This window comes from Phoca vitulina, unplaced genomic scaffold (assembly GCF_004348235.1).
Source record: "Phoca vitulina isolate PV1807 unplaced genomic scaffold, GSC_HSeal_1.0 scaffold37, whole genome shotgun sequence".
In the NCBI taxonomy this organism is placed as follows: Eukaryota; Metazoa; Chordata; class Mammalia; order Carnivora; family Phocidae; genus Phoca; species Phoca vitulina.
Window position 1 is genome coordinate 12,202,079 of NW_022589740.1, and position 15,188 is coordinate 12,217,266.

A 15,188-nucleotide genomic window follows, 5' to 3' on the forward strand; every position below is an offset into this window, starting at 1 on the left:
CCAGGAGCGCCGATCCTGGCTTTTGTTAAGAAGGGGCAGCTATTTTATTTCGTATTAAGTGTCATATATCTAATCTAGAAGTACTTTCAATCTGAGAGCTGGACCAAGAGCACCAAATAGCCCATTGGTCGGGACAAATGAGAGAAATGAAAAAAACAAAAGTATGGAACTCATCTGGTCTGGGCAATTTTCTTTTTTTTTTTTTTTTTAAAGATTTTTATTTATTTGACAGAGAGAGACACAGCGAGAGAGGGAACACAAGTAGGGGGAGTGGGAGAGGGAGAAGCAGGCTTCCTGTGGAGCAGGGAGCCTGATGTGGGGCTCGATCCCAGGACCCTGGGATCATGACCTGAGCCGAAGGCAGACGCTTAATGACTGAGCCACCCAGGCATCCCCTGGGCAACTTTCTTATGAGCTTTATCCATGATCCAGTTCCAAGAGAGAGGTCCCCCATTGCATGAGGACTCTAGCTGGGTTATTTATTTATTTTAGAGAGAGAACATGGGGGTGGGTGGAAGTTCTGAATGGTCACTTTTGGGAAGCACAGCGTCAGATGTATCTTGGATTTTATGCTCACTGAGGGATCACAGCAGGTTATTTAGGAAGAGACCTTACATGGGAGTCCTGAGATTGGCGGCTGTCCTTATGACACGTATGGCCACCCCATGCCCAAGAAGAATACAAGTTTTAATAGAATAGGTAAAACAGTGAGAGCCTGATTCCTGAGCCCAGCGATGTTAGGGTCAAGGTACTAGTATCCAACCAGGTAGCAGGAGTTTGTCCTTTCCTATAGTATAGCCATAGGCAAGAGGTTCTTTCCTGAGCACTCTGACAAGACATGTTCTGAAGGGTCGTACTATTCAGGACATCTCCGGAAAAGAGCAAGTAAGAAGTAGACACTGGGGGAATAAGAAACTTACCAAATCGCATTGAGGTTCTTGGATTCACTCCATAATCCCTGTCCAGGGCCACCAAAAATGTTGTGTCATCGTTGAGCACAACGACCAAGAAAGAATTTTTGAGACGTTATATGGTGCAGTTTAGTAAATTTAAGTGTTACGGGGACAGGACCTGTGAGCAGAAAGAACTGCACTTCTGCTGTATGAAGGTGCTGGTTATACGCTTAGTGCTCTAAGGGGAGGGGACATGCCGAGAATGTTACATCATAACTGTTTCTTCGAATTCCTACTTGTAAAACTACTTTTGCAAGATTTCTCTGGTATTTATCATTCAGTTTGATATTAATTATCAGTGAGATATACAGGCAGTCATGAGACCCTTTAAGAATTTAGCAACTAGCTGTATTTGATCCTCATTGGAACTATGCTATTATACGTCAGCCTTCTGGGCTAAAGGTGAACATATTTCTGCTTCTATCTTTCATCACACCCACACTCCCAGCCTCTAGGAAACACGGATCTATTTCCGTTCCCTATACTTTTACCTGTTCCAGAATGTCATATATATACAATCATATAGTATATAGTCTTTTGAGGCTGTCTTCTTTAACTTAACATAGTAGATTTGAGATTCATCCATATTGTTGTGTGGGTGAGTAGTTCAGGAAAGATGGACTGCTGATTGTTCACTCACCAGCTGAGGGATACTTAGGTTTCACTAGTTTTTGGTGATTATGAATTATGCTGCCATATGTATTCATGTACAGGGTTTTATGTGAATAGGTCTTTATTTCTCTTGAGTAAATGTGTAGCACTGAGATTGTTGGGTTGTATGTTAGGGTTATGTTTATAAGAAAGTATCAAACTGTTTTCCAAAATGGCTGTACCGTTTGCATTCTTACCGGCAGTATGAGAGTTCCAGATGTTCTGCATCCTCATCAACACTTAGGATTTTTTGTTTTGTTTGTTTTGTCCTGTTTTATTTTATCTAATTACTTTTTAATTTATTTTTAAAGATTTTACTTATTTGAGAGAGAGAGAGCATGAGCAGGAGGAGGGGCAGAGGCAGAGGGAGAGGACAAAGTTGACTCTCCGCTCAGCACAGAGCCCAACATGGGGCTCAATCCCAGGACCCTGGGACCGTAACGTGAGCCAAAGTCAGATGCTTAACCAAGTGAACCACCCGGGTGCCCCTATTGTGTCCTGTTTTAGCCATAACTGCGTAGCTATATCTCATTATGATTTTAATTTGCATTTGTTTGATGACCAGTGATGCTAAACATCTTTTCATGTGCTCATTTTGTATCTCTGTTTCTTCTTTAGTGAAGTCTTTTATATATATTTTAGCTCATGGTTTTATTGTTTTGTTTACTTATTACTGGGTTTTGAAAGTTCTTTATATATTGTGGGTACAAATCTTTTATCAGATATCTGTTTCGCAAATATTTTCTGCCAACCTCTGACATATTTTTTTTTATCCTCTTAATAGTGACTTTTTTTTTTTTTTAAGATTTTATTTATTTATTTGACAGAGAGAGACACAGCGAGAGAGGGAACACAAGCACAGGGAGTGGGAGGGGGAGAAGCAGGCTTCCTGCAGAGCAGGGAGCCCGATGCGGGGCTTGATCACAGGACCCTGTGATCATGACCTGAGACCAAGGCAGACGCTTAACCGACTGAGCCACCCAGGCGCCCCTTAATCATGACTTTTGTTGGGGAGGAAGAATTTCCTCTGCCCTTCAAAGTTCTGCTAGCTGAACTAAGAATCAAATTGACATGAGACAGATTAACAGGAGAAAGTCAAATTTAATAGCATACACAGGGAATCTACAGAGACATGGAAATTCCAAAGATAGGTAACATGATTTATGTGAGCTAAGGAGAGGGGTAGGGGTCTGAGGATGCAAAGGGGAGAAAGACCATTATCAGGAAGGTGAGAGGAGATGTTTGGAAAACAAAGGTTGCTGTTTTATGTAGGTAAATATCTGGGTAAAGTGGCATCTCTATTAATAGCTGTCTTCCTGGTGTAAACATGCAATTGTGTGGGAAGTAAAGGGCTTTTCCTGAATCTGCTGGGTTTTGATTGCTTTTAACTCAACATAATGTTCACGCCAAAGTCCCATCTTGGGGCAGCCTGTCCTTGTCCCCTATACTTTCAAAGTGGAATAATTCTTTATTTTGGTGAAGATCAGGATTTATCAGGAATTTTTGTTCTTGATTGTGTTGTTGTAGCTAAGAAATCTTTGCCTGGCCTAGGGTGTTTTCTTTTAGATGTTGTATAATTCTTGGTTTTATATTTGGACTTATGATCCATTTCCTATTAATTTTTTGGATATCCAGTTGTTCCAGCATCATTTGTTGAAAGGACTTTTTTTTTCTCCGTTGAATTCCCTTTGTACTGTGCTGAAAATCAATTGATTATATACGTATGTATCTATTTCTGGAATCTATTCTATTCCATTGATCTATGTGTCACTCCTTTCACCAATACCACACTAACTTGACTACTGTAGCCTTATGGTAAGTCTTAAAATCCAATCATGAGTCTTCCAGCCTGGTTTTCTTCTTCAAACTTGTTTTGACTGTTATAGCTTTTTTTGCTTTTTCTTATAACTTTTAGAATCAGTTTGTCAATTTCTACAGACAGACATTGGTCATTGCTAGAACATAGATATAGTTTGTTTTTGTTTACTGACCATATATTCTGTGACTTTAATAAACTCACTTTTTATTTATTTATTTGCTTTTTAATTTTAGTTTTAAGTAATCTCTACACCCAACATGGGGCTTGAACTCACAACCCTTGAGATTGAGAGTCACATGCTCTACCAACTGAGCCAGCCAGGTGCCCCTCACTTTTTATTTCTAATACTGTTTTTGTAAATCCGTTGGGATTTTCTACATAGACAATGATTTTTTAAAAAATAAAGACAGTTGTATTTCTTGCTTTCCAATCTTTATACTATTGTATTTCTTTTTTGCCTTTATTGCACTCCCTAGGACCCCTAGTATGTTTTTGAAAAGGTACAATGAGGGCCCATATTGTTGCCCTGTTCCTGATCTTAAGGGGAATGTATTCATTCTTTCATCAGTAAGTATGATAATTAGCTATAGTTTCTTTGTAGGTGCTTTTTTTTTTTTTTAAGATTTTTTATTTATTCATTTGAGAGAGACAGAGAGAGCGAATAAGGGCACAAGCAGGGAAGAGTCAGAGGGAGAGGGAGAAGCAGACTCCCCGCTGAGCAGGGAGCCTGATGCGGGACTCGATCCCAGGACCCCGGGATCGTGACCTGAGCCAAAGGCAGATGCTCAGCCAACAGAGCCACCAAGGCGCCCCTTTGTAGGTGCTTTTTATCAGGTTGAGGAAGTTTCTTTATAGTTTGCCTAGAGTTTTTATCGTGAATGGATGTTAAATTTTGTTAAATGCTTTTTCTGCATCTAATGAAATCAATATATGGTTTTTCTTCTTTAAAACATCAATTTGTGAATTATATTCATGGATTTTAATTTTGAATCAACCTTGGATGCCCTTGGATAAAGCCTACTTGGTCATGATGTATATCCTTTTTATATATTGCTAAATTTCTTTCTTTTTTTTTTTTTTTAAAGATTTTATTTATTTATTTGACAGAGACACAGCGAGAGAGGGAACACAAGCAGGGGAAGTGGGAGAGGGAGAAGCAGGCTTCCCGCGGAGCAGGGAGCCCGATGGGATCATGACCTGAGCCAAAGGCAGACGCTTAATGACTGAGCCACCCAGGCGCCCCTATATTGCTAAATTTCATTTGCTAACATTTTGTCATAGATTTTTACATCTATGTTCATTAGAAATACCAGTCTGTGATTTTGTCTTTGTTTTGTCATGATATTAGGGTCTCATCAAATCAGTTGGGAACTGTTCTTTCCTATTTTGTTTTCTGTTTTCTGGAAGGATTTGTGTAAAATTAGTGCTTTCCTTTTTTTTTTTTTTTCTTAATTAGTACTATTTCTTATTTGGTAGAATTCACTAGTGAAGCCATTTTGGGGCTAGAGTTTTCAACTATGATTAATTTTTTCTTTAATGGGTAGAGGAGTTTTTAGATTATCTATTTCTTCTTTTTTTTTTTTTTAAGATTTTATTTATTTCTTTGACAGAGAGAGACAGCGAGAGAGGGAATACAAGCAGGGGGAGTGGGAGAGGGAGAAGCAGGCCTCCCGCCGAGCAGGGAGCCCGATGTGGGGCTCCATCCCAGGACCCTGGGATCATGACCTGAGCCGAAGGCAGACACTTAACAACTGAGCCACCCAGGCGCCCCTATCTATTTCTTCTTCTTCTTTTTCTTTTATTATGTTAATCACCATCTATTTCTTCTTAAGCAAGTTTTGATAGTATGCCTTTTCAGAAATGTGTCTATTTTTAAAAAAATTTTTTGTGTGTGTGAAAGAATATTTTTTTTTTTTTTAAAGATTGTATTTATTCATTTGAGACACAGAGATACGGAGAGAGAGAATGCATGAGCAGGGGGCAGACAGAGGGAGAGGGAGAAGCAGGCTCCCTGCTGAGCAGAAAGCCCGATGCGGGGCTCGATCCCAGGACGCTGGAATCATGACCCGAGCCGAAGGCAGACGCCCAACCATCTGAGCCACCCAGGCGCCCCTAAAAATTTTTAATTATTTGAGAGAGAGGGCGAGCGCGCACACAACCGGGGTGGGGGCAGAGGGAAAGGGAGAAGCAGACTCCCTGCTGAGCAGGGAGTAGAACACAGGGCTTGATCCCAGGACTCAGAGATCATGACCTGAGCTGAAGGCAGATGCTTAACCGACTGAGCCACCCAAGTGGCCCAGAAATGTGTCTATCTCAACAAAGTTGTTGAATTTATGGGCATAGAGTTATTAGTAATATTCCTTTATTATTCTTTTAATATCCGTTAGATTTGTCTAGTGCTGTCCCTTCTTTCATTCTTGATATTGGTAATTTGTTTCCTTTGTTTTTTTATCTTCATCAATCTGGCTTTGTGTTTATGAATTATATTAATTTTTTAAAAGAGCCTGCTTTTGGTTTTATTGATTTTTCTCTTTTCAATTTTATTTATTTATTTATTTATTTATTTATTTATTTATTTATTTAAGTAAACTCTACCCCCATTGTGGGGTTCAAACTCATGACCCCAAGATCAAGAGTCTCATGCTCTACCAACTAAGCCAGCCAGGCACCCCTCAATTTCATTGATTTTGGTTTGTATTGATATTGTTCCCTTCCTTTTGTTTGCTTTGTGTTTAATTTACTTTTCCCCCCTGCTTTCTTAAAGTAGAAGTTTAGATAGTTCTTCTTGTTTAATATAAATATTTAATTATATAAATTTCCCAGGGACATTTTTAGCTCCTTTCTATGAATTTTGATGATGTGTTTTCATTGTTGTTCAGTCAAAATATTTTTTTAAGCGTTTTCTTTCTTTTTAATTTTTTTTAAAAGATTCATTTATTTCAGAGAGAGAGTACGTGCATGTGTGTGTGTGCACGCACACACACGCATTGTGGGGGGCCAGGGGTGGAGGGAGAGAGAGAGAGGGAGACAAGCAGATTCCCCACTGAGCAGTGAGCTCAATGTGGGGCTCGATCCCAGGACCCCGGGATCATGACCTGAGCCAAAATCGAGAGTTGGAGTCTCAACAGACTGAACCAGCCAGGTGTCCTCAGTTAAAAATATTTCTAATTTCCCTTGTGATTTACTCTTTGACCTGTAGGTTATTTAGGATTGTTTTGTTTATTTTCTAGGTATTAGGGCATTTTCCAGATATTTTCTGTTTTATTGATTTCTAATTAATTTCATTGCGGTAAAATAACAAATTTCAGGTTTTAATTTTTTTTTTTTTTAATTTGTTGAGATTGGTTTTATGGCTCAGAATATGGCCTATCATGGAGAATGCTCCATGTGTATTTGAAGAGAATATATTGCTCTTATTGGGTGGAGTGTTCTATAAATTTGATAGCCTTGTATCGACCAGGTGTTCTGCTTTACCGACTTTTTTGAAGACCTGTTCCATCAGTTATGGAGAGAGAAGTGTTGAAGTCCCTAACTGTACTTGTGGATTTTTCTCTTTCTCTTTTTTTAAAATTTTATTTATTTATTTTTAAAGATTTTATTTATTTATTTGACAGAGTTAGCGAGAGCAGGAACACAAGCAGGGGGAGTGGGAGAGGGAGAAGCAGGCTTCCCGCGGAGCAGGGAGCCTGATGCGGGCCTCGATCCCAGGACCCTGGGATCATGATCTGAGCCAAAGGCAGCCGCTTAACGACTGAACCACCCAGGCGCCCCTCTCTTTCTCTTTTTATCAATAGTTTTGCCTCATTTATTTTAACAGCCTGTTGTTAGGTGCATAAACATTTAGGATTATTGTATGTTTTTGGAAGATTGATCCCTTTATTGTCATATAATAACTATTTTTATACCTGGAAATTTTCTTTGAAGTATATTTTGATAATAATATAGTGACTCCAGCTTTCTGTTGATTAGTGTTTGCATGTTTTTTTTTTTCCTTGTCTTACCTTTTTTTTTTTTCTTTTCCTTGTCCTACTTTTAACTACCTATATGTAACGTTTAAATTGGATTTCTGGTATCTTGTGTCTTTTGTTCCAGGTTTTTCTTATTTCTAACACTTCCGTTTGACTTTTTATTATTTATTTATTTATTTATTTTTTAAAAGATCTTATTTATTTATTTCACAGAGAGAGATAGCGAGGGCAGGAACACAAGCAGGGGGAGTGGGAGAGGGAGAAGCAGGCTTCCCACCGAGCAGGGAGCCCAATGTGGGGCTCGATCCCATGACGCTGGGATCATGACCTGAGCCGGAGGCAAACGCTTAACGACTGAGCCACCCAGGCGCCCCCCGTTTGACTTTTTAAAAAAACCTTTATGAAGATTTAATTCACAGAGTATACAGTTCATCCATTTGACGTGTATAATTCAGTGGTTTTTAGTATATCATAGAGTTGTGTGACTGTCACAACAATCAATTTGACATTTTCGTCATCTCAGAAAGAAACCCCATGCCCAATAGTAGTCAATCTCCATTTCCCCCTGAACAACCCCGCCCTTGCTTTCTGTCTTTATCCATTTGCCTATTTTGGACATTTCACACAAACATGCAGTGTTTTGTGACTGGCTTCTTTCACTTAGCATAATTTTTTCAAGTATATTGTAACACTTATCAGTACTTAATTCTTTTTTATTACTAAATACTCCATTGGAGAGCTGTATATTTTATTTATCCATTCATTACTTGATGGACATTTGGATTGTTCTACTCTTTTGGCTATTAACAAATAATGCTGCTGTCAACATTCATGGACAAGTTTTTGTATGCATATGTGTTTTCAGTTCTCGTGTATGTGTGTATGTGTGTGTGTATGTAGAGAAAGAGAGAATTGGGGTTCCTGGGTTATATGATAACTCTTTATCTAACCTTCTGAGGAACTGCCAAATTATTTTCAAAAGTGACCATACTTTTTTACTTGCCACCAGCAATAGAAGGTTCCAACTTCTCCACATTCTTTTTTTCTTTTTAAAGATTTTATTTATTTGACAGAGAGAGACACAGCAAGAGAGGGAACACAAGCAGGGGGAGTGGGAGAGGGAGAAGCAGGCTTCCCGCTGAGCAGGGAGCCCGGTGTGGGGCTCAATCCAAGGACCCTGGGATCATGACCTGAGCTGAAGGCAGATGCTCAACCGACTGAGCCATCCAGGTGCCCCCTTCTCCACATTCTTACTGACACTTGTTATTATCCTTCTTTATGATAATATTCATTCTAGTGCTGTGAGGTGGATGTCACTGCAGTTTTGATTTGCATTTCCCTGATGTCTAGTGATGTTGAGCATCTTTTCATGTGCTTATTGGCCATTTATATATCTTTTTTTGGTAAAATGTCTATTCAAATCCTTTGCTTATTTTGGAGTTATTTGTGTTTTTTTTATTGAGTTATAAGAGTTCTTTATGTAGGGGCACCTGGGTGGCTCAGTTGGTTAAGCATCTGCCTTCGGCTCAGGTCATGATCTCAGGGTTCTGGGATCGAGCCCCAAGTTCGGCTCCCTGCTCAGCAGGAGCCTGCTTCTCCCCTCCTCCCGGCTTGTGCTGTCTCTCACTATCTCTGTCACTGTCTCTCTCTCAAATAAACAAATAAAATCTTAAAAAAAAAAGTTCTTTATGTATTCTAGATACAAATCTATTACTATATTTGCAAATATTTTCTGCCACTCAGCGAGGTTTTCTTTTTTTTTCTATATTAATAATGTCCTTTGATGTACAAAAGTTTTAAATTTTTTAAAATCCAGGTATAATTGACCTATAAGATTATATTAGTTATAGTAATGATTCGATATTTGCATACATTGCAAAATGATCACCACAATAAGTCTAGTTTAAACATCTGTCATCATACATGGTTACAAAATTTGTTTTTTCTTGTGATGAGAACATTTAAGATTTGCTCTCTTAGCAACTTTCAAATATGCAATACAGTTAATATTAACTGGGGTTGTCATGCTGTACATTACTTCCCCATGACTTTATTTATTTTATAACTGGAAATTTGTACCTTTTGATTTCCTTCTTTTTTATGTCTGAATAATATTCCATTGTATATTTTACCACATTTTCTTCATTCATTCATCCATCAGTAGAATCATACGTTATTTCCATTTCTTTTTTTTTTTTTTAAGTAATCTCTATGCTCAATGTGGGGCTCAAACTCATGACCCCAAGATTAAGAGTTGCATGCTCTACTGACAGCCAACCAGACACCCATAATTTGTTTCCATTTCCTGGCTATTGCAAATAATGCTGCAGTTAACCTGGGGGTGCATGTATCTTTCCAAGTTGTGTTTTTATTTTCTGAAGATAAATACCCAGAAGTGGAGTTAGTAGATCATACAGTATTTCTAGTTTGGGTTTTTTGAGGAACGTCCATATTGTTTTATATAGTGGCTGCACTAATTTACATTCCTGCCAACAGTGCACAAGGGTTCCCTTTTCTCCACATCCTCACTAACACTTATTTCTTGTCTTTTTGATAACAGTCATTCTAACATGTATGGGGGATATCTCATTGTGGTTTTGATTTGCATTTCCCTGGTAATTAATGATGTTGTGCATTTTTTTCATATATCTGTTGGCCATCTTTTTTGGAAAAGTGTCTATTGAGGGACGCCTGGGTGGCTCAGTCGGTTAAGCGTCTGCCTTCGGCTCAGGTCATGATCCCGGGGTCCTGGGATCGAGTCCCGCATCGGGCTCCCTGCTCCGCGGGGAGCCTGCTTCTCCCTCTGCCTCTGTCTCTCTCTCTGTCTCTCATGAATAAATAAATAAAATCTTTAAAAAAAAAAAAAAAAAGTGTCTATTGAGATTCTTTTCCCATTTATAATCAGATTGTGTTTTTGCTATTGAGTTGTGTGAGTTCATTATGTTTTGGATATTAACCCCTTCTCAGATAGTATATATGATTTGTAAATATTTTCTCCTATTTAGTAGGTTAGGTTACCTTTTCATTTTGATAGTTTTATTTGCTGTGCAGAAGCTTTTTAGTTTGATGTAGTGCCACTTATTCATTTTTTATTTTTATGCTTTACTTTTAGTCTTAAATCCAAAAAAAATATTGCTAAGACCTCTATTAAGGAGCTTATTGCCCATGTTTTCTTCTAGGAATTTTATAATTTCTGGTCTTACATTCAAGTCTTTAATCCATTTTGAGTGAATTTTTGTGTATGGTGTAAGATAGGGGTTCAGTTTCATTTTTTTGCATGTGGCTGTCCAGTTTTCCCAGCCCTATTTATTGAAGAGACTGTTCTTTCCCTATCGTTTGTTCTTGTCCCCTTTGTTGTAAATTAATTGACCATATATGTGTGCTTTTACTTCTGGGCTATCAATTCTGTTCTAATGATCTATGTGTTTGTTTCCATGTCTGTACCATACTGTTTGGATTATTATAGCTTTGTAATGTAGTTTGAAATCAAGATGTGTGACATCTCCACCATTGTTCTTTCTCAGGATTGCTTTGACTCTTTGGGGTCTTTTTTGGTTCCATATAAAGTTGAGGATTGTTCTATTTTTGTGAGAAATGTCATTGGAATTTTGATAGGCATTGCATTGAATCTGTATATTACTTCAGGTAGTGTGAACATTTTAACAATATTATACAAATATGTACAGAATATTCCATCCCAAAACAACAGAATACAATTTCTTTCTTTTTTTTTTTTTTAAAGATTTTATTTATTTGACAGACAGAGACACAGTGAGAGAAGGAACACAAGCAGGGGGAGTGGGAGAGGGAGAAGCAGGCTTCCCGCAGGGCAGGGACCCCGATGCAGGGCTTGATCCCAGGACTCTGGGATCATGACCTGAGCCGAAGGCAGACACTTAATGACTGAGCCGCCCAGGTGCCCCTAGAATACACTTTCTTCTCAATTACACATGGAATACTCTTCAGGATAGTTCATATGTTAGGCCACAACACAAATTTAAAAACTTAAGAAGACTGAAATCATATCAAGCATCTTTTTCAACCAGTGCTATAAAAGTAGATATAAATTACAAGTACAAAAGTGGAAAACTCACTAATTTGTGGAATGTAAACAACATGCTACTGAACAACCAATGGGCAAAAAAAGAAATCAAAAGAGAAATTAAAAAAAACCAAACCTTCAGACAACTGAAAATGGAAATAGAACACACCATAACTTTTAAGATGCAGCAGAAGTAGGTATAAGAGGAAAGTTCACGGCAATAAATGCTTACATCAAAAGAAGAAAAATCTTTTTTTTTAAAGATTTTTATTTATTTATTTGACAGAGAGATTGTGAGAGCAGGAACACAAGCAGGGGGAGTGGGAGAGGGAGAAGCAGGCCTCCCGCTGAGCAGGGAGCCCGATGCGGGGCTCGGTCCCAGGACCCTGGGATCATGACCTGAGCCCTAGGCAGACACTTAACGACTGAGCCACCCAGGCACCCAAGAGAAGAAAAATCTTAATCTAATTTTACATCTCGAGGAACTAGAAAAAGAACAAGTGAAGCCCAAACTTAGTAGAAGGAAGGAAATAACAAAGATCAGAGCAAAAAAAGAAAAAAAAAAAAAGAAAAGATCAATGAAACTAAGAACTGGTTCTTCGAAAAGATAAAATAAAATTGACAAATCTTGCATTAGACTCACCAAGTATAAAAGAGAGAAGACTCAAATAAATAAAATCAGAAGTAAAAGAGGAGAAGTTACAACTGATAGCACAGAAATACAAAGGATCCTAAGAGACCATATGAACAAATGTATGCCAACAAATTGGAAAAATGGATAATTCCCTAGAAACATACAACCTACCAAGACTGAAACTTAAAGAAATAGAAAATCTGAACAGACTAATTACTAGTAAGATTGAATTAATAATTAAAACCTCTCCCAAAACAAAAGTCCAGGACCAGACAGTTTTCATGGGTTAATTCTGCCAACATTTAAAGAATTAATACCAATTCTTCTCAAATTATTCCAAAATAAGGAAAAGAAGGGAACACTTCCAAACTCATTTTATGAGGCCAACATCACCCTGATATCAAAACCAGACAAGGATGCCAGAAGAAAAGAAAATTGCTGGCCTGTATCCCTGATGCACATAGATGCAAAAATCCTCAACAAAATATTAGGAAGCCAAATTCAACTCTCAGTAGATGCAGAAAAAGCATTAGACAAAAAAATTCAACATCTGTTTATGATAAAAACTCTCAACAAACAGGGTATAGCGGAAATATACCTCAACATAGCAAAGGCCATATATGACAAATCCACAGCTAACATTATACTCAGCAATGAAAAACTGGAAGCTTTTCCTCTAAGATCAGGAACAAGACGAGAAGCCCATTCTTGCCACTTTGATTCAACATAGTACTGAAAGTCGTAGCCAGAGTAATTAGGCAAGAAAAAGAAATAAAAGGCATCTAAATAGAAAAGGAAGAAGTAAAACTGTCACTATTTGCAGATGACATTTTTAAAAGCTTTGAGAAAGTAGAGAAATCTGGGGTGCCTGCCTGGCTCAGTTGGTAGAGCAGCCCTATGTTTATTTTATTTCATCAAATAAATCTTAGGCAATCAGTAAAAAATAATGCTTGATTTTTTCCCCCCACTTTTAGTGTTAAATGTTTACAAAAGTCAGTGAAGGATTCTTATCACATAATGTGTAGAGCATGTGCCTGTGAACTTGAAGTTTGTGCAAAATGTGGAAAGAAAGAAGACATTGTTATTCCGTGAGTATTTTTTTTTTTTTAATGTTTGGGATTTATTCTTTTAGTAATTGATATGTGGATTTTCTTTTGAGGAAACATCTGGTAGGTCTGAGAGTCTTAAGATGCAGTATATCACACTGACTTAGACTTCTTTTTTTTCTACCTAACAGGAAAAAGTCTTAATTATTCATTACATTTTTCTATCATTATAGTAAAAATAAAACTTCATATTTTTAGGAAATTAAAATATTTATCCATGCAGTTCACATCCATCAGTCATCACAGCAGAATTTACTCATTATGCAACTACTTTTCTTGAATGGACATCATGTATTAATTTCTTTGAGCCTACTTTATTGACCACAGTATTCTAATTGGTTGGATCTTGACTGAAGTTAGTCTTCAAGGATCTTTTTCTCTATACTTATTTTACGAGACTCCTATTAATCAGGAAATATAGTATAAAGTTCTTTTCAATCTACGGGTAAATAACAAAAGCCTGAGAAATAAATAGAAGTTTTTTTTCATTTTTAGGTTTAATAAAGAATCAGAGAAGACAGGAAATCCTGAAAGTAATCTGCGTTCCAACCACAGAAGTTGCAGAAGAAATGAAGAAGAAAGTGATGATGACTTAGATTTTGATACTGACTTAGACACAAAAGACAATCAAGTGGATTAATATATTAAAAGTCAGTTTGAAAATATGAAATTCTGAATGACTTTTGACAGTTTTACACAAAAATACTGTGGAATCCTAATGAGAAAAACAGCAAAAACCTATAGAAAACAGGCAAAAGTCACACATGGACAATATAAATTATGCATGATACTGGATAATTATAAAACTTTCATCCTGGGCGCCTGGGTGGCTCAGTTGGTTAAGCGACTGCCTTCGGCTCAGGTCATGATCCTGGAGTCCCTGGATCGAGTCCCGCATCGGGCTCCCTGCTCGGCAGGGAGCCTGCTTCTCCCTCTGACCCTCCCTCCTCTCATGTGCTCTCTCTCTCTCTCATTCTGTCTCAAATTAAAAAACAAAAAAAAAAACCAAAAAAAAAAAAAAAAAAAAAAAAAAAACTTTCATCCAGAGTTTTCTTATAATGAATTTTTAAGTAGCATATGCTAGAATACCTGCCAAAACGAGTATTAGGGTATCATATTGCAGTTCATGGGAATTATTTAGAAAAGTATACTACCTAATATCAAACTAAACAAGATTCAGAATTATTGGTTGTGTAAGAACTATCTCGTGGAAAAATCAGTGCTAGCCTCAAAAATTGGTCCTCATTAAGTACCTTTTTATAGATTGATCTCAAGTAAATGGCCCACAGAACAAAGCCCCCTTACTTATAAGCTTGCTTGTTATAAAAAGCTTGTTATTTTATTTTTAGTTTTTAGTTTTTAATTTTTTTTTTTTTAAGATTTTATTTATTTATTTGACAGAGACAGCGAGAGAGAGAACACAAGCAGGGGGAGTGGGAGAGGGAGAAGCAGGCTTCCCGTGGAGCAGAGAGCCCGATGTGGGGCTCGATCCCAGGACCCCGGGATCATGACCTGAGCCAAAGGCAGATGCTCAACGACTGAGCCACCCAGGCGCCCCAAAAGCTTGTTATTTTATTACTGTGTTTCATTCCATTGTCTTTACTTACCACAATTCATTTCTCCTCTCTAATGTTGAGGGACATTTGAGTTATTTTAAAATTTTCCCACTACAAAGAATACTGCTGTGAGCATTGTTACATGTGTTTCTTGGTAAACATGTCTTGTTTCTTGGTGCATATTTCTATTAGATATATATCTAGTAGTGATACAGGCCATCCAGCTATATGCATATGCATCTTCAGATTACTGTATAATGCCAAGCTGTCTTTCCAGAAGAATTGTTATCTCCTTTCCCTACAGCAATATATTAAGAGTTCCAGTGCTCTGTATCCTTTCTAACACTTGATCTTTAAATTTCTGTCAGTTTGATAAGTGTGCAATGTCTTTGTCTTATTAATTTTGTAATTTATATGTATATGTATGCATATATATACATATACACACACACATCTATG

The 15,188-nt window shown here is 37.6% G+C and overlaps 1 protein-coding gene across 2 annotated transcripts in view; it reads left to right on the top strand.

Moving 5' to 3' along the window:
- Positions 1–13,987, top strand: part of CUNH9orf85 (chromosome unknown C9orf85 homolog) — a 70,840-nt gene extending 56,853 nt beyond the window's left edge. For both annotated transcript variants that reach the window (XM_032427545.1, XM_032427544.1), the window contains exons 3-4: positions 13,042–13,155; positions 13,669–13,987. In XM_032427545.1, coding sequence (XP_032283436.1) covers positions 13,042–13,155; positions 13,669–13,813 — 259 coding nt within the window. In that variant the 3' untranslated portion in view covers positions 13,814–13,987. The remainder of the gene's footprint in view (positions 1–13,041; positions 13,156–13,668) is intronic.
- The last annotated feature ends 1,201 nt before the right edge of the window (positions 13,988–15,188 follow it).